Source organism: Tachysurus fulvidraco, chromosome 20, assembly GCF_022655615.1.
Source record: "Tachysurus fulvidraco isolate hzauxx_2018 chromosome 20, HZAU_PFXX_2.0, whole genome shotgun sequence".
NCBI classification, from domain to species: domain Eukaryota; kingdom Metazoa; phylum Chordata; class Actinopteri; order Siluriformes; family Bagridae; genus Tachysurus; species Tachysurus fulvidraco.
This window is the reverse complement of record NC_062537.1, coordinates 2,449,185-2,476,751: the sequence shown is the minus strand read 5'-3', so window position 1 is coordinate 2,476,751 and position 27,567 is coordinate 2,449,185. Positions and strand designations below refer to the sequence as shown.

The 27,567-nt window shown below is 39.7% G+C and overlaps 1 protein-coding gene across 1 annotated transcript; it reads right to left on the bottom strand.

The window, feature by feature from the left end:
* Positions 1-1,600: 1,600 nt before the first annotated feature.
* pcp4a (Purkinje cell protein 4a) lies at positions 1,601-18,581 on the bottom strand. The gene is made up of 3 exons (XM_027158438.2): positions 18,426-18,581; positions 2,918-2,969; positions 1,601-2,378 (listed from the first exon to the last, which is right to left on the bottom strand). The coding sequence occupies exons 1-3, from the start codon at positions 18,549-18,551 to the stop codon at positions 2,245-2,247; spliced, it is 312 nt and encodes a 103-aa protein (XP_027014239.1). The 5' UTR covers positions 18,552-18,581; the 3' UTR covers positions 1,601-2,244.
* Positions 18,582-27,567: the final 8,986 nt, after the last annotated feature.

Below are 27,567 nucleotides of genomic sequence, written 5' to 3'. Positions count from 1 at the left end.
TATAAAAAATAACTTGAAATGCGCAGACATATGTGCGAGTCGACTCTCAAAGTTCAACTGACACAAAGAGCCGACTCATTGTATATTGTACATTGTATATTCGATATGTTATCCTTGCCTAACGCTTTTTTATTTCCTGATGTTTTTGGGTTGTACTACTATGTGCGTTTGTGTCAGTTGGTCTTTGACAGTAATCTTTAAATTAAAAATATGATAGACAACTTCTCGAGGCTTCATGTGTTCACTAGAGACCCCTCAATCAACCTCAGTCATAAAACACTCAAGCTTGCATTTCAAGTCGTCTTTGTCCACTAGAGGGCTATATAATCAGTCTGCCAGCTAATTACACCTCAATCAGTCTCACCTGCCCTTGCTTCTATATAAGGGAGTTTTCTGGTTGACTCCTTGCTTAGTTTTGAGCCTTTACACTATGAGGCAGAGACTAAGCTTGTATTGGTAATTGTGAAACTAGCTCTATACTGTAGCCTTTCTTCTGTGCTTCGTTGTCCTCGACCTCATCAACCTAGCCACCTCTCAGATGTCTTTCTCAGATTTCCTTCTTTTGCAGAAAAAAATCTTTATATTACAAAGTTCCTTCTTTATTTTCAGCCTCTTTGAGAAGACAAGGGGTTTTCAGACATCTTTAGTTTATTTCACCAAGTGCACAATTGTTTGGTTTGTGCAGTAATTAGATGTTTAAGTTCTGGATTTGTTTCCTGTATTAGACACCATCAGGAGTTTGCTCTTACTTCACCTCCTACATGACTGTCTTGTATAGCTTGGAATCTAATACATTAATTAGATGAACTATTTAAAATATCTTATCTTTGTGTTTTTCTTTCTCACATTATTCAATAACAATAGTGCTGAAACAGATATTGGTCTACTTTCTACTGTCGATTAAAATATTTCCAACTTTCTTATAATAATAATGAAATAAAGGAGATTCTTTTAGTCATTTTGGCTACAAACTACGGAAACTCTTCAAGAAAAAAATCTGCAAAATTAGGATGTGAAAAGAACAAACCGAACATTTGAATGCTGACATTTAAAAGCATTATCTTTAAAAATGAAAGTTGTATGCGTCCCAAGTGGACACGTGGTGTTATTACACTCCCAAACTGAATTTGTTTAATGTAATCTTTTACCTCTGAACCTAAAAATAAACCTGTAATCCGTCAAGCCTTGCCATCGTCTAAAACGAATGAATTTGCCGTCGCACAACTGACTCACTGACCCTTGAAATAATAGTTCCACTTCAGATCTTTGAGAGCTTCCACCAGCTCTGATTGAATCCAGTTGGTGTAAAACCTCATACAGTACACTGTATATTATTATTAATTTTTTATGTGTAAGATATCAGCAGGTCAGAATGACAGAAATTCCATTATGATGATCGCTTTATGGTGAAAACTGATTACCAAACCATCGCTGCCTTGATGGTGCTCCATTATTTTTATTGACTTTAGGTTAAATCTAATCGACACAGTCAGTAGTTTGCTGCAAGGTCAGTAGAAACCACTCTGATAAAGGATCTGGAGATCAGAATGCCACTAAATGGGGGTAAAAAACAGTTGAAATGCACAACATGGCAACCGTCTGCTCTGTTCTTAAATATTTATTCACGGTATATCATTTGAAAGTGTTGGGTGGACAGTATAGTGTAGCACGTGGTACATAATTGATGAAACTTTCCCTCATTTTTTTCTGAGGAGAAAATATGATGGTTAAAGCACAAGACACAGTGATGAAGCATGACGACAAATAATATAAACAGAGTAAACAGTGCATGTGAAAGTGAGTCAATCGAATAAACAGAAACGGATCGATTTGATTTGATTATTTTCTCCCCTAAAATTACAAACCAAACCAGATTTATAGTGACATCAAGTCAATCATTTGCAGTATCTTTTTTCCATTGATTAACAAGCAAAGGCGTACTACAAGGTGAAGGATTCTTTTGACCACCTTAGTACTGACGTTCATGATAAAACATTTTTAAAAAAAAAGGTTACCGATTTGAAAACAAAATCCAGAGCAGAAACAGATGGAAAGACAGACAAGGGAATTGAATCTGAAATGATCAGGCTTATTGTTCCAGATGGATGGATGAACGTAACGGACGAAAAGACGAATCAATTCTTCAGGTCCCTTTTCCCTCCACATAATCCCCACCCTAGAGTCCATGACGGTGCGCTTGATTAAACATGCAAACAGCTCGGTGCCACGTTCAGCCGGCTCGGCTTACGGCTTCGGGTCCTGCTTCTTCTTCTGGTACTTTCTGAAATGCGACTGGATGGCGACGGCGGCCTTCTCCGTCTCAGGGGCATCCAAGTCGATGTCGAAGTCGTCGGGAGGGACGTCCTTCTTGGATCCATCTGTGGAGAGGGTTTGTGTTTGATTTAGTGTCTCTGTGATTAAACAGGCGATTGATCTGTTCATCATGCTACCCTGTCCATTTGCAACCTTTGCGTTCCTTGCCTAACATACTGGAGTGCATTAAACATATGCTGGTTGGTTTATACTGTAAATATACGCTGTACTGTAGGAATACATCAGGGAGTTGGTAATGATCGCTCAAGGACACTCGACTCTGAGCGGAACGTTTTAAACGTATTTAAACTCCCATCCAATAAACCCCAGTCATCTGAGCAGTTCGGGTAGAATTACTCCTGAACCCTGCTGCCAGGCTCTTATCAGCAAACACCAAGCGCACATCAGAGCTCCACAACAGGCCTCGTGGGAATCGTCTAATCGGCCAATCGGACCGACGCATTCCACTGCCAAAATAAGACGCTTCTGGAGCAGCTCATCAATCGCGCCCCGTTTTAGAAAGAAGATTCGAGAGGGCCGAGTGTCTCAGCTGTTCAACTCCTAAATGAAAGAGCTGTTAAATGAAGTATTATAATGGTCATACCTTCAACCCCTGAGGGTTTGCTGAGTCCGGTCGGTGCTCCGGATCCTGGTCTCTGTAACCCAAAAAACGGAGAAAAGTCTCAACTGAGGAATGTGCACGAAGCTACTATCTATCTATCTATCTATCTATCTATCTATCTATCTATCTATCTATCTATCTATCTATCTATCTAGCTAGCTGATTGAATTGGAAAAGTTTTAACTGATTCTTTCACGCTGTCTATACAGTATGAACAAATGAGTTCAAAATGAAATAAATAAGTGAACTGAATGTTTCTGAGTGAAAGAGAATATAGTTGCAACTTTAAAAGGCTGAACTTAATCACAACGGTGTAACAGCTGAAACTAACACTAATACCTTCAAGTAAAATGTTTTCTTTCATTAACTTATGCTGTCTTTGTGATATCTTGTAAAAGTTGTGGGGGGTGGGCATGGATGGCTCAAATACAATAAACATAAGCAAGTATTGCTGGTAGCAGACATGTAGCATTAGCAAAAAGTTAGCTGGCTAATGTTAGCGATGCTGATGATTTACCTTTTCAAAATCTAATACTACTATAAAATCCGTACAGTAGGAAACTTTGTTCTTTTTTTTGTTTGTTTAAGTGACAGTTTGAGACACAAATATGAAAGCAACCTTCTAACCTTGTATTCATTTTATCCTCTCATTAATCATGCAGGGCTCTAAAGTTTTGAAAACAGGCAAGCGTGACATCTCCAAAAACCCCCACCCCACCCGCAATGGGGAGAGAGAGAGAGAGAGAGAGAGAGAGAGAGAGATACTATATATAGAGATACTATACTGTACAATATATAAAGATACTACTGTATATATTTTTTATATACTGTATATAAGCTTTCTTTATATATTAGTCCTCCTGGCTGTTAGTTTTGATCAAACTGACCGTTGAAAATACCCTCGCTAATTAATTTTTTTTTTCATTGGTTGTTGCGTTAAATCTTACCCAGATAGTGCTATTTTCTGATTGGCTATTGTGTAGCCTCTTTTTTTGATTGGCTGATAAGTGTCAGGCTCGACTAAGAACTGAAACGCGCTCGATTCCTTCCCGGTTCCATAGAGACAGCGGTGCGGACTGATACGTTTTGGGCGCTGCGGCATATTAAATACGATAAATAGAATAGTCAAAAAGTTTTTCTGCATGAGGGAGAGCGTGACAAAAGACCGAAATGCATCACTGTCACTCTCAGTGCATGACACTTGACAGCCCTGATCATGTATAGAGATCTTGAAGAGAAATAAAGTTTGGAAAGAAGTGGCAGAAGTTGTGGGTTTAGATATAACAGGTATTTTGCGCTGGTCATGAACTTTACAAATATTCTGTGTATAAATTGTGTTGTGGGCTAGTGAGACGAAAGTCCTAGAAAATTACAGGTGACTTCATACTTTTTGTCTGAGAGTAGACAATAAAGTGATTACGTGCTAAAATCTTCCAATTGGCTACAATTATCTAGCAAAGTCTTGAATAATATGAAGAGATTAAAACTTTCTTTTGATTAGTAATGTAATAAAACTATCGAGTGTGCACCACCGTTTATGCACGGCTAAATGATGCTGAAACCGCGAGACTCCAAATTATCACCATGGATTGTACAGATCTTGTCTCCATCATACAGTCAGTAAAAACCTCCTTCACTACAAACGGTCACTCACATGATGATGTATTTTTACTGACTCATTGAACTTCTAGTGTTATGATCAAATCTGGTGCAGTTTTGTGTAAAAAATTAAAAATCATTTCACTCGCTAAGCAACAATAACATCACTGGCAGCACTGTCGCTAAGGTTCAGCTCGCTGTGCTCTGATTAATTAATCCAACACTTTCAATGAATGTTAAACACTTCGGTCTAGCTTTGATGCTCTGCAGCTGGAGAAAGGAAAAGAAGGTAAAGAAGACTCTCTTTCTATATCTCTTTGCTGTTCGGTAGCTAATTAATGATTAGCATATCTAATAACACTTAATATAACTGCACAATCTCAGCCACAAACAAAATATCCCCTAGCCATCAATATATTACTGTTGAGAAATATAGCTATAATAAAACTATAATAAAAACGAACACTAACCACATATCAAAAGCTCCCACACATGCTAGAAGCAATAAAAACAAGTGAGTTAGCACAGATATTTTAAAAGATGAATGAAGGAATAAATGATTACACTAGAAAAATAAAGCAACGCTGATCTTTTTTTCTATAGCTTTTTTTCCATTAGCTGTTTTCCTGTGAATAAAGTTAACAAGCTGACACGATGCACCCTCTTATCTTAGCCTTATCCAATATCATGCAGCTAACTTGCTAACTGCTCAAGCTAACTGCTAAGAGATTCAGCTTACTGTTTCTTAGGTTATTTATGTAATTGTATGCTATTGTGTATGATGACAGACAGGAACTTTGTAACAAACATTAGAACAAAAAATAGCTTTTTAATGAGTGGAAATATTTAGATATTTCAGTGTCTTTCCCTGACAGTAATGAATCTTATCCAGACAGCTAGAAACTAGTCAGACCCTTGTGCTTTTTTCATCTCATGACAAATAAAAGGAGGTTTAAGAAAGCAACATGAGGTAACAGATATGTGAGAAAGTTAGAGGATGTAGTAGAATGTATAATATACGACATAGTGGATTGTACAACCGTAGAATTCAACATAAACCGCCCACGTCGCTGCATCTCTGCCGTCGGATGATGCACTCAAGCTGGTTAATCCCAGTTCAAATGTAACTGGCTTGCCTCTGATTTTCAGACCATATTTGAGCCATAAAATAAACACGTGTGCATGCAGCCAAAGCAGGTAATGTCATCAAAATCTTGGGGATAAAACTGAGGAAGAAAAAAATCCACAGAAACCAAAAATTCACTTATTATTCATTTTCTACCGCTTATCCGAACTTCTCGGGTCACGGGGAGCCTGTGCCTATCTCAGGCGTCATCGGGCATCGAGGCAGGATACACCCTGGACGGAGTGCCAACCCATCACAGGGCACACACACACTCTCATTCACTCACACACTACGGACAATTTTCCAGAGATGCCAATAAACCTACCATGCGTGTCTTTGGACCGGGGGAGGAAACCGGAGTACCCGAAGGAAACCCCCGAGGCACGGGGAGAACATGCAAACTCCACACACACACAAGGTGGAGGGGGGAATCGAAACCCCAACCCTGGAGGTGTGAGGCGAACGTGCTAACCACTAAGCCACCGTGACCCATTCACTTATTAACCAACCAGGAAAGTGTTTTAGCCCCGAAACTTACACCGACTACTAGAAAAACTGGTAGCAAACATTATACAATAACCACCGATAGCTAGTTATCAAGTTTTACCCATTAACAATATAAATATTCATGGAATCGATACATCTGTATGTTCTTTTATCCGACCATTTTACCATTAAGAGCGTAGCCTAAAAAGCAGTGAAACTAGAAACGACCCATTTGCTGAAATCGCAAAATCCCCAATGAGATTTTTGTGTAAATCAAACATTTTAGTGTTTGGTTTAAATAATAAATACATACTCATGTTTATTCATACAGGAGGAAGGTTGAATCAGGACCCGTTGTGTTTTAAAATAAAAAGTACACTAGAGGATTCGATGGAAACGTTCTCATGGGGTAAGTCTCAGGATCATTGTTCTTTCTCTCGAGCCTCGAACAGCCCTGGCTTCAATCCTATCTTTGTCTTCCAGCTTCCAGCTTTATTTTTTTTTGCATTTGCATGAGAATGTAGTAAAGAATAAACTGTGAGCGGTCACAGACACTTCGCTACTCACGCTCCCCAGAGCTACCGTTCTTCACTCGAAGTGAATCAGTGGGTTATTGTGCCGCATTAGGAAGCCGTTATCATCTGAAGGAAAACATGTCACGCTTTTGAATGCTGTAATATGGCTCTAGGGAATAAGGAACGACTTTCTTCCTACCAGATCATTAATTTTCTTCTCCTTCGACGGGGAAAGAGTTTAAAAGATTTTGAACGCATGCAGGAGGGACGAGGAGACGGACGAACGCACCATCTGTGTTGTGGAGGGAAAATCAGGCAAAGTAACTGACATGAAGAAGCTGCATTCAAAATAAAATGCTTTTTTGTAACACAGAAAATCTGACATTAATAATCGTAAATAAAGATTTATTTTAATAGACTATAGTGTCAGCATGGTATGTCTATCACTGTTATTCATTCATTCATTCATTATTTTCTACCGCTTATCCAAACTTCTTGGGTCACGGGGAGCCTGTGCTCAGGCGTCATCGGGCATCAAGACAGGATACACCCTGGACGGAGTGCCAACCCATCGCAGGGCACACACACACTCTCATTCACTCACACACTATGGACAATTTTCCAGAGATGCCAATCAACCTACCATGCATGTATTTGGACAGGGGAGGAAACCGGAGTACCCGGAGGAAACCCCTGAGGCACGGGGAGAACATGCAAACTCCACACACACAAGGCGGAGGCGGGAATCGAACCCCCAACCCTGGAGGTGTGAGGTGAACATGCTAACCACTAAGCCACCGTGCCTCCCTCTATCACTGTTATTTGTTTGTTTATTTATTTATTCATTCTTGTTAACATTGCGAAAGAGAGAGAGCGAGAGAGAGAGAGAGAGAGAGAGAGAGAGCGAGTATATGCTGACGAAGGAACGATGGTTAAACGTAACTAGGTTCACAGACAACCTGTTTTCACAACATTAAATGTAACTATAGACAGATAAAAAGTCTAACATGTTCTTTTAAATAAATACATCACTAACACTATTGTATCCTTATCCTGGTGTGAGAGAAATCAAACACTTTGGATAATAAATATAATATATATAATATAATAAAGGACAATAACTAGCACTGACTCTGCTGATGATTATTTTCTGTAAACTTTATCTCACAAACTATTACCATTGTGAGTCCAATCTGTTGGAGCAGCACTGTGTGGTGTAGTTTGCTGCAAATCCCCAACAGTCCACCTTTTTTTCTCTCTCTCTCTCACACACACACACACACACACACACACACACACACACACTGCTTTATGTTAGGATGAGGGGAAACTCCCAGCTCTCTGCAGAGGAGGGGATCTCTTCACTGCAGAAGACACTCGCCTCCATTTAATCCTGCTTATTGAAGCCATTAACCACTGAGAAGATACACACACACACACACACACACACACACACACCCACACAGAGTGTTAGCATTCAACAGCACCATAACCATAATGATCCTGGACATAAATGTGATTATACAGCACTCGATGCAACAGAAGCAGCTGCACCATTAATGTAATAGGAATGGAGAAAAAGCTGACTGCAGCAGCACATTAAGAAGAACCATGCGTGAGTGGGCGGGTGTGTGGGTGTGTGTGTGTGTGTGGCGTATTTCCCACCAGGCAGGATAAGGTACGAATCAGAATGAAGCGAGTGCCCACGCCGCGACACGAGAACGTGAGCAGGAAACAACCAGTGGAAACTCAGGAGATGGATAAAAGCTTTGCACCATGAGACAACAAGGGGTGCTATATTGTGTGAAGAGAGAGAAAGAAATGAGATTGCATGTGTGTGTGTGTGTGTGTGTCTGTGTGTATGTGTGTTTTGTCAGGGTTGTGAGGGAGCAGGAAAGGAAAGACAGACGATCCTTGAAGGATCATCAGAAGTAAATAGATCATAACACTCAGTTTGTTAACATCCATCACAGAAAAATGGAAAAATCCTGAGCTGGAATTCATCTCGAAACTCCACCTTGGTTTGTAGATTTATCTGGACGGTCTGTCAGAAGACGTCACGTCGGGGGATGATTTGCATACTCAGGGATTCCTCGTGATCATTTGCATTTCAAAACATTTTACGGCTTTACGAAGTGGGTGGACAGGATGAATAACGGTGCTCAATAACCGGTTGTTAAAAATCAGTGATCAGTGATTGGCTGAAGAACAGTGATCAGTGATTGGCTGTGGAAGAAATCTGTGGTGATGTGATCCACCTTAACAGCTCTGAAGAAAAAAGTTTGCAGTAAATACAAAAATGTATTCGCTAGATCTGTGAGCAGGAAAGACTAGCAGGTCGTGCTAGAGTAAAGTTAACAAGGACTGCATAGGGAAAGCCTTCATCAGCACAAAGCAGTGGTGGATGGAGGAGAAAAGCCCCATCGTCAGATTCGCATCAAGCTCCAACAATCACCCGGCATTTTATTGCTAATTCAGAAATGGAGCTGGAGCAAAAAAAAAAAACAGGACAGCAGCCAAAACAAGTAGTTATACATCTTTTATATGACCTGACACTTTCAGTGCCTCGCAAGAAGCCAAGCTTTTTAGCTCTGATGCAAAAAAAAAACCGTAGATTCAGCCGCTAATGGATCGAATCTTCTAATGCTCGATGACATAAAATAAAAGCTACGAGCAGTATTAGCATTACACAAAGTGTTAGCGGTAATTCACTGAGCATTCCTTTGAGCTGGAGCGATTTGCATATGCAGTGTTAATGTTAGACAACCACAGATACAGAGCCACCGGTCACGCTACACATGCTCAATAATAAGTGCCCCCCTGTAGACTAGCATGGAATTCTATTCTCCTGACTTCCTCTCCTTGAGGAAGCTCAAGATAAGTTATCAATTGCTACCTATTGCTCAAGGATAGGAGGTGAGGAGAGGAGACTTCCGTGAATGGAGGCTGTGAGATTGTAAAGCGCTCAGACGAAGTAATATATCACCTCACGGATATAAACAGCTGTTTATGTAGCGTGATATACAGTTGGTAATAAATTCAACCCGTCAGGCTGTAACATGTAATTAAACAACTTAATCTAGAGCAAACTGGCTAGAAGAAAAATGACCCGTCAGTTCAGGGTTGCCATGGACGAAATTTCTAGGGCAAACGGTTACCAGGTACTGACACAGGATGAGGAAAAATACTTCTACAGTACTTCCTCACTCCATGTGAGACGATATGACTCTTCTAACATTCATACACTAGATGCTAGCATGCAAAGTGAGTAGTAAGCTGTACACAATTCAGCCCGTGTCCATTTATGGTGGTTTACAGTGTATTTTATTTTATTTTTTTCTGAGGTGATTTTTAAAGCTACATTAAAGGGGAACTTACGCTTTCACTACAACAGTTAAAAGTTTATTCTTAATGATTCTCGGTCTGTTATGTCTATAATCTATGGATTTCCTAACATTCATTCATTCATTCATTCATTTTCTACCGCTTATCCGAACTACCTCGGGTCACAGGAAGCCTGTGTCCACACTCTCATTCACTCACACACACACACACACACACACACACACACACACACACACACACACACACACACACACTACGGACACTTTTCCAGAGATGCCAATCAACCTACCATGCATGTATTTGGACCGGGGAGGAAACCGAAGTACCCGGAGGAAACCCCTGAGGCACGGGGAGAACATGCAAACTCCACACACACAAGGCGGAGGCGGAACTCGAATCCCCAACCCTGGAGTTGTGAGGCAAACGTGCTAACTAAGCCACTAAGCCACCGTGCCCCCCGATTTCCTAACATTGATTTCCAAACTCCACATTTCCCATGTTTCCTATCCTAAAAAAAACAAACGGCAGGAAAATCAAAGCAGAGAAATAACTGAGAAAGAGAGAGAGTTGTGAATCGTCTTGATGTGAGTCAGTAATTGCAGAAAAAAAATAATGAGCTCTTCCTGGAGTTGGAGTCCGAGACGAGACGGCAGAAATGGACCTTCTCGTTCACTCAAAGGAACCCGAGTACGTTCACGCTCCACCTCCTCCATATGTCCACCGACTCCATCACTGATTCAGGCAGACAATGTACAGTTTTTACCTTCATCATAAAAGCTGCAGTACGAGCATTTAAAGTGCAGCACTGACATAAGATTCAAAAATATATATTGGATGTTATTTTTTCCTGTACGGAAATCCTGAAGCTCTGTTGGTGTAGATAAGCAGCCAGAAAAAAAATGATGTTCTACACGCTGCTCATAGATAACAGGGAACTTTGGCTGATTAATGATAAACCTGAGTGTGTGCCATCGTTCCAAGCCTCCAGCTACTCCATCACACTGTGTATTCATTTCTCTTTCTCTCTCTCTCTCTCTCACACACACACACACACACACACACACACACACACACACACACACACACACACACACACAAACACACAACCTGTGGTCATGCCATCCTCTGCTGTCTAACTCTCTCTAAACGCTAACCCTAAGCTTCATAAATCTATTAACGCCACATCAGAGTGTCCCAGAGCGGATAAATCTTTTACTCTCCTCCATCGATAAACAATTAGCTTTTTTTAAGCTTGCATTTTCTAGTCAAGATTTCTACTGAAGATTTTGGGTTCGTTCCGAGGACCTTCTGTAAATGGAAGATCTTCTTCGAAGAAATAAATGTGTGAATTTTTGCCCCCAATGGAACATGTTTAAATATGAAGCTTCGTAGTAGTACGTTGATTAATATGTGTAATTATTTATTATATCAATTTTATTTATCTTAAAAATATTCGATTCTTTAAATCTATAATAAAATATTTATTGGAAAAAAATTCTGTTATTTTTTATTCAAAGCAGTAATTCAGTGAATAATCTGTGTTCGTTGCAGCACCACGTCTCGTCTCTGGCACTATTTCGGGTCTTTAGGCAGCTTGTGAGCTCCAGAGGGGATCCCTGCTGCACACGACATCTATTAACAATTTAAACCAGAGACGCTCAACTAGGCCACGGATGACTTCAGCGGGGGAAAAAACACGGACCTCCTGTTCGCATAAAGAAGAAGCGAGGATGTGTTTTGGAATCTGAACAGATGGCGCGAGTTAATGGAAGGAACCAAGATGAAGATAGAAATGGAAATCTTATCGCTGATAGCATGTGAGTGAAGGCTTCAATCTGGACCACATACTGATCAAAACAGAAAGAGAGAGAGAGAAAGAGAGGAAGCGAGAGAGAGAGAGCATCCGATCCTGAGCTCACCATCCAGGGTGGCGATCAAGGAGTCGGCCATTTTAAGGGCTTTCCCAAATCACACTTTCTCTCTGGAAAAAAATGCACCACAAAAACTAGGGGTCATCGATTCTCACTCACATTGATGTTCCTGTAACCTCGGAGCGTCACATTTTTCGAAGGTTCTCTGAAATTCTTTTGACCATCATTCTAGAGACACAAACTTTTGGCCATCTGCGAGTAGCTTGTTGTGGTTGTTAAACAACTACTTATTGATTTTTAAGCATTTAATGGTATGAAAAACCACCATTGAGAACATTTGATGGAAATGGCGCCCGACATTGAGTCATCAGTTGGCCGATGATGTGTACATGATGTGCTCGTTCCCTAACTAGGGTAGCGAGAGCGGTGGCCGATTTGAGACGCACCCTGTCCAGAATTTGTTTGAAACATATCGAAAGGTTGTAGTTATTAGAGGGGAAGATGAAAACTTAACCCTCGTGGTAGTTCAAGGGGTTGAGTAATACATGCTAATGACATGTTATTGGAGCATTTGCATCTGCTAGGACACGAATAATCGACCAGTTCATCCCAGTAACACTCTGAGGAACCAAATCTCTCTCTCTCTCTCTCTCTCTCTCTCTCTCTCTCTCTCTCAATATCGCTTCAGAAATTTATCTTCGGCATCAATACAGATCACGTCGCTCAGACGTCAGTGTGCGCCGTTACTCTTCCAGGTGGATTCACGGTTTCAGCGTTTCTGTTTCCCAGAAGACTCGGATCATGGCGGATCATCACAGCAGCTCAGCACTAACTCTTCCTCTCTCATGCATCACGCAAAGCCTGTAATCGAACTGTCCTCCAGTGAATTGGGATCGAGTTCAAATTTCAAATGCTGGGAAATATCTTGTCAAGCGAGTGGCATCTTGTCGCTATAAGGAAATAAAAACGAACCAATAAAAACAAAAGAATAATAAACAAATAAACGAAAAAAGACAAAGAAAAAATAAAGAAAGTCTGCAGTAGGGGACAAGGAAAATATTAGTTTCAGCTTCTGCAAGTCATTTTTAAAATGTTTTATTTTTTTGCTAGATCATCTTCTCCACCCGTTAAAAATGCTAAGGTAAATGCTACGCCTCTAAAAGTTTATCAGTTCTCAAACGCGTCAGCAGACTGAAGCCTGCTGGATAAATGCTAGAGTGTCAGTTTTCGAGGCACTGGGTACAGAGTGATGAGGGCAGCGCTGCGGTGTCCTGTTCGTCCTCTTCACCTCCAAGCTTTCAGGTGAAAATTCGCATACAGTCGATAGCAAACGTGCAATACAGAGACACAGAAACAACAACCCTGGGACGACCTTGATGAAGCAAACAAATCTTGCATGTCGAACTGTGATTCTCTGGGCCTTTTCAGCTGAAAGCTAAAGGCTAATTTCTGGCTCTTCTCTTCTTCTTTTTCTTTCCTCACCCGAGACCCTACAGTCTACATAAAAGGTGCTGAATGAATAAACCGAGCTTTAAGTAGCAATCCAAGCGACAGACGTAGCGAACGAGAACTCGCACGCTTTTACTGGAAAGGTGTGAAGTTATCGCTGGCGAGTTAAGCCGTGTGTAAATATTTCCACGTGTTTTCGTGTCAGTGAGGATAAACACCGGCGATAAGGACGTGACGATGGATTCGGCAGATCGAAATTACAGAAGTGAAATAAATGAGAACGTCTTCTGGAGAAGTCTGAAAAATAAATAGTGGTATGGACTCGGACATTTAAAGGGAATTAAAGAGGTACTCAGAAGCTTAAAAGGGTTTAATGGAATATTCTGACATTTAAATAGATACCTTGACATTTGAAGGGATTTTAAGGGTTATTCTAACACTGCAAGGGATACTCAGACAATAACAGAGTTTTAAAGGGGTACTCTGAGAAATTTAAAGGGATACTCAGACACTTAAAGGGATACTGACAATTAAAGGTGTACTCGACAAATCAAAGTATACTCAGACAATTATTAGAAATTTAAAGGGATACTCTGACATTTATTAGGATTTAGAGGTGACACTCTGACACTTAAAGGGATACTGACATTTAAAGGGATTTGTTGACAGGAAGTATAGCTATATACTTATAGCTTAGGAATTTCCTTGTTGCTGGAAACTATGGATGCAGTTTGGAATTCTGTTTAGTTCAAGAAGATTTAGCATTATCGAGTGTTATGAAGACCTGCCCTAGGACTTTAAATCTCACTGTGGCGCAAATTTGGTTTATTGTCTTTTCTTTAATGAAAACTTTTCTGTTATAGCTGTTAAAAACGATGCTCCAGAGAAATCAATTACCTTTGCGGGGGAAAAAAACAAGTGAATGATTGACAAGTCGCTTGTTTCTGGGATATATTTCATTACGGCGCTTATTCGGCACGTCTCCCAAAAGAAGATGACACACTCCTGCTTGTTGGTTTATGCAGATTATTTTCACTCAGCCTTCAATTCAGCTTCGATTTGACGAGAAGCAGAAAGCGCTGCTCTGTTTTTATCCTGATGAACTAATCCAAGCAAAGCTAATGACACACAATGTCCTTTCTTCTTCCACGGACTCCTGCATCCCTCTGGCTTCACACACACACACACACACACACACACACACACACACACACACACACACACACACACACACACCAGCTCTCCTCCCTTCTTTCCTGCTATCCATCACACTTTCATGTTGTACTGTACCTTTTCTCCTCAGCAGGGCTTTAGAGAGCCGCTTTAATATTAAAGACGGTTTGAAAGAATTCTCCGCTCGCTACTAGGGGATTTTAGATGTTACAGGAGAGAGAAAGAGAGAGAAAGTGAGAGAGAGAATGACTCACCAAAACTAATTTCATCTGCCATATGAGCTGATACACACCAGACGAGTCCAAAAACTTTGCTGTTCTTTTTCTCTAAATGTCTTTGAATATTACACAAACACACAGCCATAGTTTCACTGTTTTCAGTTTGAGACGTTAAAAAAAAAAATACAAAAATAAAGACTCAGGATTGTCATTTTGTATCTTAACCGAACCTTCACTATTTAGCGTCAAATCGTAACTGGTGATCGATTACTGCGATTTTTATATCAAAATAAGTTTAGATCCTAGAAAACTGTTTGTGTAATGTGTAAAACTATGATTATGACAAGTTATGGGACCCTATACGCAGAGAAAGAGTTAGTGTGTGTGTGTGTGTGTGTGTGTGTGTGTGTGTGTGTGTGTGTGTGTGTGTGTGTGGTAGCTGCAGTGGAAGAGCTGCTTTATTGGAAGCTCATAAAAGACGCTCTTTAAGTGTTTTGCCGTTTAGTGGGTCATATTAAATGTCACTTAAGCCTGCTTTCTAGAGAAGATTTTTTTTTACTTGAACACGAAAACTAAACATTAATCTGGATCACTAAATCCTCAATGCCTATCAGCTCTTTTATCTGATTTCCCATCGTACCGAAATCTCGTCCAACTTCTAGTGAGTGAATTAAAAGCTCTTTCAGCCCACTCTGTTTGGCGCTAATTGACTTCTTTCTCTTCGAGCAAGCCCCATTTTTTTTGCTTTCAGCTCCATCAACGCTGTCAGACGCCGCCTTTCTAAGCCACGATTCAATTCCTCTCTGTTTTAATCTGCTGATTAGGACTCGCAACATCCAGAGACTCCGAGTCGGTCGTGACGTGACCGTCTTTCATCCTGATGGAGCGCGTGCTCTGCTAATTGGTACGGTCTCTCTGATAGAGAAGGAAGCGGCTTTCTGCTGATTACGGGTATAAGAAGTGATGAGCAGCTCGATAGAGTCTGCGGAGGTTGATGAGGAACTGACTTATCGCTTTGGAAACCACTCAAATCTGACACGAATTTTCCGGCGTTCATCAAAACTGGCAGCAACGCCGTGAGTCATGGTGCTTTAGGTTCCTATACTGCTCCTATACTCACGGGGCTTCTCTTCGTTCATGCAGAAGCAATAAAACTGCTGGACCATAATGCACCAAAGCTACACGTCAGCATGGATTACGTCCAGTGTTTACACAGAGTGCAGCATCCTGCATGTCTCCTGTCCTGTACAGTAGGACAGAATGGGTCCAAAAATTAGCCAAAACACCAAATGATTTTAAACTTAATGTTAGGTTTCAATTCCATCAGTTGATCTATTGACTGTCATCTGGAAAGTTTTTGTTTTACTAAGCAAGGTTGCTGCTTTAAAATAAGCAAGCATGCTGCAGAAAAGCAGAGGCTTCCAAAAGGCAGATGCTTTTATCCGAAGTGACAGAGCAGAACAGCGAAACTCCCCACTCACGGGCTCGACTCCCTGCTCATTGGCACTCTGGCAATCTAAAGTTTGCTAGCAAAGCATTTTAAGCGCTGCATTGCTGCTTCTGTAAGCAGCGTGTACGATGTACCACGCTCACTCTCAAGAGTGTACCGGGTGGGTTGCCAGGGTCAAGATTTTTACTTTTCGACTTTGAGCTTGTTCATAAATACTCAGCCACCACCATTTGTTTCATAGGAAATCAAAATGTACAGTAAGTGCAGTTTGTTAATGATGTACAGAAGCATTTCTAGTACACGATATAACATAAAATAAACAATAATCAGGAGATGGTAAAAAAAAGGTGGGATTTGGAATGGATGACGTGAGTACATTATTAATACATGTGCATCACAGTAACCGTGTGAAAGGTAAGAAAACATTCGTCTTCCTTGTTTTTTTTTTAAATGAGACAGTTGTCAGTTTTTTCAGATTTTTGCTCAAAATCTGGCAACCCTGTTTAATGATATTAGCTTTTCAGGAAACACAAGTTCTGTATGGAACAGCCTCTCAATGTCATTCATATAGTTAATAAAGGAGCAACTGGAAGGTTAAAGGTTTATCTGAAGAGCTCACCATTGGCTCTCCTAGGATTTGAAGTAAACCACTGAACCACCACCAGCTCAATCAACCCAATCTAGTATAAAGGTCAAAAGTAAAATGAGTGGAATGGAAGAAATTAATGCTCCTGTTTATATTTAGCAATGAATTAGATGTCATTATTTTTAGTGACATGTGTTGAACATCACAAAGTCTTCAGATCAGCATGAGTCACTAACAATCTTTTTTTCCCTATTGCGTCATAACACATGTTTTTTTTAAAGGGTTATATGTACTTCAGTGTCCTTGGGCTTCGACCCTGGAGAAATAGCGCAGTTTGTAACGAGTTGTTGCATCTCCATCGCTCCAGGATTGCTACATGTGCTCTTTTTCTGCATAGTGGAGTCATTATCGCTTGTTCTCCTCTCCTTACAGTTTGCACCACTGAGCAGATCAACATGCCCTTCACCTCTCTCTCTCTCTCTCTCTCTCTCTCTCTCTCTCTCTAATATCATTTGACTAATGATGCTGCTTGTAACTCACCTGGACCACGGGCGTCTATATGCTGCTTCATTTCAGATGGACCTTTTAACCACATTTCAATTGTTTCTTCTTATTTTTAAAAAAAGTGCTTGTGCTACAACAAATATTTCATCAGTGATGTAATCAGCTTTGTGATGTATTACAAACCCCCCTCAATTCTTCCTTAGCAATTGAAGTGTCCTTTAAACTGAAAATTCGTCTCTAACTTGAAACGCTGTCGAAACCGAGAATAAGAACTTCCATTGTAATACTGATTAATGCAGCTAATTAATTATGCTGGTCTTAAATCTACTCCTGAACTTCACCTCAGCTGCCAAGGGGGGGGGGGGGGGTATATGAAAAAGAAATAAAAAAGAAATAAAAAGAATGAAAGGAAAATATCATTACGAGGACAAAACCGCTTGATAAAGCTAACCTTTTGGGAAGATTTGGACCTGAGTGAGAGAGCGAGAAATACACACACACACACACACACACACACACACACACCATTCTGTGTTTCTGGCATTATTGCAAATCTTTTTAAATCACAAATGCATAACAAATGCATCAATGTCACCGTTATCACATGACCCACTGTAGCACCGACCTATTGCATCTCTCACATTTTGCATTATATATATTTATTTATATATATATACATATTGACAGTCTACAATTTTTGGATATGGTGTCCTTATGCAGGACAACATTTTTTTAAACCTTAAAAAAAAAACTCCACCTCTGAAAATTGCCAAAAAAAAAAAAAAAAAAAAAAAAAAAAAAAAAAATAATTCATAAACAACGCCGTGAAAATGAAAGGTGTGTGATTAATTCGGTCGAATCGGTTTGGAGGCAGCGCGCGCGCCTATTTTGAGCTCGGCTTTAAAATGATATATTGTGCATTGGACATGATTACAGAGCACGCGCTAAAGTCTGTAAACACATAAATTGCATGCATAAAGGTAATAATCAGAGAATCAGTGCATTCCATGCATCAACCCCCTCTCATGTTCTAATAATTTTATTTATTTCATTTTACTTCACTAAGACTTTTTTGTATGGTACCAACTCAAAAAAAAAGCATTTCAGTGTCATGGCATTCGTTAGACTAATGTACAGTAAATGAAGCTGGAGATGTTTGAAATCTCACCTCACTCATGCTGTAAGGATGTTGAACGGATGGACGATACTGTACGATGATTCCGCGAGCGCGCGCTTCCTTGACACCGGTGACGCAGGAGTGGAGTCCGCGAGACGCCGCGCGCCAAAGCCGCATTTATAGAGGAAGCCCCCCGCGCGTGGAGGGGCATCACGGATTGCTCTCAGCCAATCAGATTCAGCGTGTGGAGTCAGGGTTTTTTAATGTGATTTAAAAAAAAAAAAAAAAGATAAATAAATAAGTAGAGGAATAATATTACAGAAGCAGAATTATTCACAAGCATAGAGAGTTATACTGTAAGTGCAATAACAAATAAGTGCTAAAAATAGTAATGATTTGCATTCAAGGATCAGGCACCCATACTGAGAACACTGTCAACACACACACACACAAACGTACACACACACACCCCAACTGGCATTTTGAAAGAAAACTGGAGAACCCAGAGAAGAACCCAGTCATGGAGAGAACATGTGAAGCTTCACACACAGAAAACCCTGGACCCTTGAGCTGTCTCTCAGCAACGCTTTGCTACCATGGCATCCATTAAAGAAACGATGCGGCTAAAACAGGAATGAACACAGTGTCCTGCTTCTCCCACCAAATGCATCAATGGAAATATGCTTGACTGCATTTTTAGCTCGGACGTAACAGGTTCATACTTTTAGCCATGCCTCCTACCTGGTGCGATTATATATGGCGTCAAAATGGAGGCCCGATTCAAACTATTTATTTGAGCTGGATTTACTCAGGATGATTAGACGATGGAGACGATTTAGCCGGCAGCATCCGGAACTTTCCATAGGAATGGGAGTGCTTCTGAGAGGATGGCAGAGGATGACGCCAAACTCACAGGACAGCAAGAAATATTAGTGATGGCAAAATGTAAACAAAACATGCTAATGAACAGGTAAAATATCTCTATTGCCTCAGGATCACTTTGAAGAATGTTTGTGTTGTGATGTAAACACGGCAGATTTGTTTTATCCCAGACCTACCGTCAGATGCTCTTCATCACAAACGGAAGTCTAATCCAGGCTTTTAATATGCAGCTCAAACACCAACCAAAATGGATGGAAACAATTTCCTTTATTGTTAGCTGGAAAAGCTCTAGGGCAGAACTGAAGCCATCAGTGAGAAACGTCTTGCCTGGTCAATTACCTGGGCGGATTTCTTCACAAAATCTAACACAACATCTAACAGCTGAGCTGAATTAAAAGCAATACTTGTTTCTCCAAACTCTGGAGTGACTCAGCAGTCTTGGATGTTCATTTATTCCTTGCATTTTGAGAATATGTTGTTTACTAAGGCATGAAGAAGAAGTTAAAAAAAATATTTTTTTAACAAACTTAAAGGTCCTCCACTGGAATCAAACTACAAAATCAGGGATATGGAAAGAAGTATATGAAGAACCCAAAACTATTCCACCCTTGACTTGTGCACATGCTCGATTTCATGCTTTTTTTAAGGACTAGCGCAATCCACAATGCCTCTGGAGGTCACGTTTATCCAGTGCGCCCACGCCTCTGCTAGATTCTGGGCTGAAAACATCGCTGTATTTATATCGTGCCTGTTTCTACTAGCAGGAGGTCTGCTCTTGACATTTGCTGACACGTTGCCCAGAAGATCCTACTAACAGCACAGAGATTCAGTTCGCTCCTGTTATTCGGTTAGTTTTCAGTCCAAACAACGTCTCTTAAAAAAAAAAATGCGTGGGCTAACTTTAAAAAAATAAAAATTCTGGATGGAGTTAGCTTCTTTTAGAGACTCTAAAAACAGGTCTGATCCTACACAAAATTTGTGGGAATTTGGACTATTAGATTTTATTAGATTAAATTTTCTATTAGATCCTAGAAATCAGATAAGAACCATAAGCTGGATTTGTATTTTCAGATAAAAGATCAAATTGTGGATCTTAATTAAAAACCAAAGGCAGAATCCTGAAGCTCAGATAAATACCGGCAGCAAATGAATCATGTTTATTGGACCAAGGTAAGCGGCTGGATCCTGGATTTTTAATTAAAAACCAAACCAAACCTCTGCTTTGTGGAAGCCGGTTCTGTTGCAAATGGAGTTTGGAATCAGTCTCGTCTAAAAAAAAAAAAAAAGAAAAGAAAAAATTGGATTGGCTAAAAATGAGATCTGGATCCTTGATATTGAGATTCTATTATGAAAAGTCTAGAATAGAATGAAGAATGAAGACTATTCTATAATCCTTTAAAAAAAAATGTAAAAGGTAAAACATTTCCACAACAGGAAGCTGAATACGTGAAGATAGAAACATAAGCTTGATCCTGGATCTTGGAAACAAGAAAGTATCTCAGATTTATAACCAGCAGATTGATCTCTGTTTGTAAAAAAAATATATATATATTTATAAACCAGAAGAATGATCCTTGTTTTTAGATCTAACTAGATCTAAGAATCTTGGATAAAGATCAGCAGTTGGATCCTGGATCACAGATAAAAAAAAACAGAATCTAAATTCTAGGTCTTGGATCAAAGCTAGACCACCAGCAAGATCCTGGATGAAAAAAAAAACGAAGTTGGATTCTGAATCTTAGATAAAAATCCAACAGAAAAGTCCTACTGTAGATCTTAAATCACAGATTTAAAAAACAATAACAACAACAAAAAAACAGAAGCTAGATGCTTGATTCTAGATCACTAAAAAAGAAACAAAATCATGGATCACACGTAAAAGCAAACAACAAACAAACAAAAACACAACAAAAAGAAGCCGGATTTATGGAGGAAAAAAAAACAACAACTCAACAGCAAGGTCCTGGATCACAGATTTAAAAAAGTTGGAAGTTGAATTCTGGATCATAAAATCATCTGGATCGTGAAATATAAGTTCAACATGAAGATCCTAGATTTCAGGACCAGGGTAAAAAAAAGGAAAAACACTTTCCTCATCATGTTCTTGAACACACACACACACACACACACACACACACACACACACACACACACACACACACACACACACACCCATGCAGTTTAATACAACAATCAGCAGCCATTTTGATCAGCTCTAGAGAAGCAGCATCTCATTCAAGTACGCAATTAAAAGACAATCAGTGCACACATTCTGGGACTTGAACTCTTGCTTCATTTAAAGTGTTAATTGAAGTTTCATCTACAGAGAATCTAATCGGCTCCTTTAGCTTGCTGGTAGAATACGACTGATTCATGCGGAATAAAAACGACGTGCACTTTGTAGTGTGTCGAGTGTAAACAAAGACAGACAAACATGACTCCAGAGCAGTTTTATACGACTCTAATTGAGGATCTCTGAGCTAATGTCTGTGGTCATGCATCACTTTTGTTACGTCCTTTTCTATTTATCAACAAATGATTATATGATATGCCTCGTCGAGTAACGCTGCTTTGTGGTCAGTGAAATCCCTTTAATGGAGATTGTGCTGTTATTATGTATTAACGGCGAGCGCTGCCTTTGAGCGCTGCTCTTGTCGTATTTATATTATATATTAGGGTTATTAAATCATAAAGGCTCATAAACAGCTTCCCTAAATTACCTTTCAGAAAAAAAAATGGACCAATTAAGTCTCCGATCCAGTGTACTGAATAAAGTCCAGAATTCATTTTACGTTCAGCATCACATACAGATGTTCAGGAGTTTGTGTGTGTGTGTGTGTGTGTGTGTGTGTGTGTGTGTGTGTGTGTGTGTGTGTGTGTGTGTGTGTGTGTCTGTGTGTTGGCTTGTTTCCACTAATGCATTCAGTAGTGAATTTATTAAAAGCTCCATCAGTGTGTGAACAAATGTTTCCTGTCCAGAGATCCACCAATTAAAGAGTGTTAACTCCTCTGAAACAAAGATCTGAGACAGAATAAAGATCCTTCATCACAATATAAGACAGATTGTGGCTGTGCCAAAACGTTGACAGAAAAAATTGTGTAAGAAAACTTTTAAGGTTGAAAAAACAAAGAAGCCACAACTCTAACACAGTTCCCTTGTAATTTTCTGTATGTATGTTGGTGACTATACTATAAGCGGAGCCAATACTTTTGGAATTGATTGTAATACAGTAATACAGTGGTTCTGGAATACAGTTATTTAGTAATGGAGGTGAGAAACATTTAAAGATTCTAACGCTAAAGCTCTTAGTCCTCGTTCTGTCGACGTAAGCAACCCTGACATGAAGACCTGGTTAATGTGGCAGGCTGGAGACTTAATTTAATTCTGGACGTTTCTCCTGCACCATAGTGTGCACACACACACACACACACACACACACACACACACACACACACACACACACACACACACAGCTGCATAATGAATGCTTACTCAGGGACCTTTCAGCTCGACTCGCTCGCCTTTCCATCTTCACTGCCCTTTCATCCTCCGAATCCTTTAGCATTGAATAACAATCGTACTTCTAATGGTGCCAGAATTTTTTTTTTTATAAATTATTTTTTGCTTTATTGGATGAGAACAGCGGTTTGATTTAAAAGAAAAAAGTAGACAATTTGTATAGACTCAGTGAGCCAGGTGTGTGCTTGTTTGCTTCTTTAATAAACACGTTTTTAATACACTTTAATATTCATTAAACTATTTCCTTTTTTTCAATTTTTTCTAACAAAAAAGAATCCATAGTTACACATTTCGTTATAAACTGGAGCTAAACTGTATAATATCTAGCTTCCGTTCCGGGAAGCTGAATTTGAAAAAATATTATTTTTTTATTTTTTTTTTCAAAATGGCCGCCTTCTTAACTTTATAGTGTTTAGCTACAAACTTTTACAAATTTTGTTCGTGTTAATAAATGACAGCAAGTCAGACCGCATCCTAATTCACATCCGCAAGTTTGTGAGGCACCAGATAAGCTCTAGATGTGTTTTAAGTTACATATTTAAGGATTTTAAGCGATTACCAGGATGTGTGTCACGCCTTATATCCGTTCGTTTGATTCGACGGTCATGTTGAGCGGCTCTGACGGTGGTCATGGAGCTCTGATTGAATTCCAGCCAGCAGAATTATTCCAGCTCCTCTTAAACACCCCCAATGACGTGATTAAAGCTTACTTGTCCAGATTACTTTAAAGACGTCCATCATGTCGACAGGTACTCAGGCTTTCACTGGGTGTGTGTGTGTGTGGGGGCAATTAGCAATTATTTCTCATTCAAGACTGGTGAAGGTAGTGCAAACACTGAAGCAGGAAGAAGAAGAAGAAGAAGAAGAAGAAGAAGGGAAAACAGGCGGTGTTTATCCTGGAATCAATGAGCTTTGTGTTATATTTAGCATAGCCTGCGCTAATTCTGCCCGGTGACAAAGCTCGGCGGGCGATAGCGTATGCAGAGGAGTTTTGGCTCTGTGAAGCGAGCGAACTGCGTTTTTATGAATTTGCTCTCTATCTCTGTGCTCATGGACAGCCTTCTGTGTGTTTATTAATAACTTTCTACAGTGCACCAGGGAGGATTTTAAAAAAAAAAAAAAATAAATCAGGTGATAAATCATCTGTCTATCTGAATGTCCTATCATGTGACAACAAAACAAAAAAAATGCACTGGAGAGTTTTACGTAATAGACAGTATAAAGTGATGTATTTTCCGCTCTGTTAAACTCAACAGCTCTTATATTTCACACTCTTGAGATGCCTCGGAGTCTTGATGCAACCTGACAGCTTCTTGAAGAACATCCTCACACTATTTTCATCCACGTTCTGTCATTTCTGCTGGAGTGTGTGTCGTAAATCTCCCGCACCAACATGCTTTTAAAAGAGGGGTGAGATCCGGACTTCCTCTGCACCTAGAGGTGTCGTATATTTCATTCATACAGATGCTAAATTAGTCCAGGTTTACGTTCCACGTTTAGAATACAGATTGTGGAGCGTCGATACCGCGAGCCATTTTCCGTTTAGTAGCTCGGTAAATAAATCTGAAATGCTGATCAAACATTTATGAGCGGCTTTAACGAGAACCCGGCTCAGAACGGAGCCCTGTGGTGCCTCAGAGTTCAGATTAGTTCAGGAGTCTTCACTTGAATGGTTTGTACATATTTTTACACAGTTTGTCATGCACAGGTCTGACACTACACTGTTGTATCTTTTAGTCAGTTTGTAGTCAGAGTCAAATTGAATCAGTGTCAAATTGATTCGTTTGGAACTTATTGGATTCTTTTTGGTTCACAATACGCAAAATTAAACAACAACCAACAACCAAAAAAAGTATAACAATAATGTCTGAGGGACGTGTAAGGCCGAAAACCTGTTCAATTCATTCTTTGTATAGTGCTTTTAACAATGGGCATTGTCTCAAAACAGCTTTACAGAACATAAAAATATAGCACAAAAAGTTCAAGATTAATATTAGACTTATATTTAAATGTGTTTGTATTTATCCCGAATGAGCAAGTGTGAGGTGACTGAGGTGAGGAAAAACTCCATTAGATGGAATAGGAAGAAACCTTAAAAGGAACCAGACTCAAAAGTGAACCTCATCCTCAATCGGATGACACTGGAGGGTGTGATTATAAACTGTTATAAACACCGGAGTGTGTTACTATGAATAATATCCTTTCTACAGTCATATACAGTCTGTCAATTGTATTGGTTAGGAGGATGTTGTCCTATTTGGGATCTACTCTTCGAATGTTCAAAATCTTCATGAATCGGAATCCAACTGGAGCTGGTACAATCTCCGAATGCCTCGGGACAAGTAGAAAAGGAGAAGCAGGTGAAGAGGAATTAGCGTAGCTGCTGTTTCCTGATATTTGAAATAATGTGCATTTAATCATCTGTTCATAAAACTCAATCGTTCATTGGACAGAAATACGGCAAATACACCGTGTGTACACATGAGTCATGTGGACCTCAAGCGTCTTTTTCACACTCGTTCATCCACTTCATGGACCCTCGTATGTTCAGTGCAGGATGGATCCTCTGAACCCCCTGAATCATTAGAGCTCTGTTACTCACATATGATACATTAGTCAATAAATTTGTGAGCAAACCAAAGAGGTTTAAATCAGCTTGTTAGCTCCTGCCACTCAGCCACCTCGTAAGTGTTACACGCTTCCTGGAATATTTATTGTAACATGATTCAAGTCAATTCCAACATGGAGGATTTTTTTTATGTCCATCTGCTTTGTATAGCCTACGTGGGAGTGACTCGACACGTGGATAAAACACGATTAACATGAGCTTTCCCTGTTTTGTGTCTGTCGTCCGGGTCTGTCGATCTTTTGACTTTGCCGTGGCTTTTGAGGTAAGGACGTGCTTCATTATCGCTGAGGATTATTTGGGAAAATAAACACCATCATCTGTCTGCCCTTCCAAATTGAATTACAAAAAAGAGCTAATCAACAAAAGAAGCTTTCATTTAGTTGATTAGTCTTTGGACTTCAGGGAAATACTGTGATGAGAAAAAGCGAGATCAGAAAATGGTGAAGCTGTTTGTGTGCTAATAAATTACCCTAACATACAGATTATTTCCTTTTTTTCTGTCAAATACATATTTATTTTACTCAGATTAACTACTCGGTTAACACGTCTCCACCTGCACCCACTTTATTTTTCTTTTTTTTCTTAGTTTTTCAGTACGTACTCTACATGCTGGACGCTGCTGAAGAAATTTGTGGTATGTTACATGAGCTGCTCTTTTCTTCAGTGTGTAAGAGACGTAAAATGTGGGAGAGCATCAGCTGCTCGGCTGTGCGAGACGTGAACGAGAGGAAACCGCGGCTCATAACAAGCCACGGGGGAATCGTGGGGAGACTCAAACGGCCATTAACTCCCAAACTCTGCTCTTTCTTCATTTCTTTCTTTCTCTGCTATGCTGAAGGAGCTTGAGGAATACTAATGAATGATACCACTTCATGGTGGTATCACCATGACCATAAATCTCATACTATTCCTGCTGAGCGAATAATCTGTTTTATCTTAGCCGTTTGCGCCGCTTAAACCACTGACGCAAATTTTAAATGATCTACACAGAGTTATACTCGACTAACGTTTATACCTTATAAACTACAACCTCATATGCTAGACTCAATTCCAGTAAAGAGATTAGCTACAACAGCTAGGAAAGCTAACAGAGCTAGCTAATGTTCCCACAGTTGTACAGTTACTCTTGGTGTTCCTGAGGAGAGTAGGAATAAATACTTAAAAACTGTATTAGTTCCTGAAAAAAATCAACAAACACAAATTTTATAACTTAAATATAGAACAATCGATCCCCTTATCAGCTAAATTTGTACTTTTTTTGTAGAATCGAGTCACTTTAACTAGCTATGTAGACAGCTAACAAAGCGCAAACTAACTCCCAGCAAGGAAAGGTTAAACAAGATGGCCACCTTTAGCTCTCATATGGTAGGTGAAGACTGATTTTCAATATGTATATCTAAAAACAACAAACCACAGAATGCCAATTAGGTGCTCAAGGTAAACTTAGCCCTAACACTGCTATTTTTCTATGTGATATGTAAGCTAGGATTAGCTTCTGTGTCACTGTGTTATGGCTGTGTTTTTATTTATTTTTTTATAAAAAAAAAAAAAAACATCTGTCAAATGACCTACAGCTCATTAGGAACAGAATCAGGCTCGAGGTAATTAATGCAGAAAGTCTCACAAGAGAGACAGAAAACTAACAGCAGGGCAGCTGTAGCTGTTAGTGTTAGCATAAGCTCATTAAGCCTCTCGTGTCAGATCAGTCGGCAGAAACAGCATTAGACCGCCATGATTTGTAGCCTGATCAACATGCACAGTGAGAGTAATATCCATTAAAATTCAGAGATATAAAGAGTCTCTCCAAACTGCAGCTAATTGGATTTCACCTCTGTTAGGATAAAAATCACCTGATAAATGATGAAACATAAATCATAGATGACGGTTTAAAACTTAGTTCTCATTAGTTATTAGTTTCTTACAAAGGGTTAACAGTAAAAATGAAAATCTCCCACTGAATGAATACAAATACTAGACGAGGCTAATGTGCCTGACAAGCTTGTAGCCTCAAGCTAAGCATTTAAACTGGTGCAGAAATTAAATAAACAAATAAAAATGGAGGCTATTTTCTCAGAATATCATGTAAACACCACCCTCTTGGGTGTGTCATGACACCAAATTGTGTAGCGATGAAGAAATTCAGCCTGTTTACAGAACCGTGA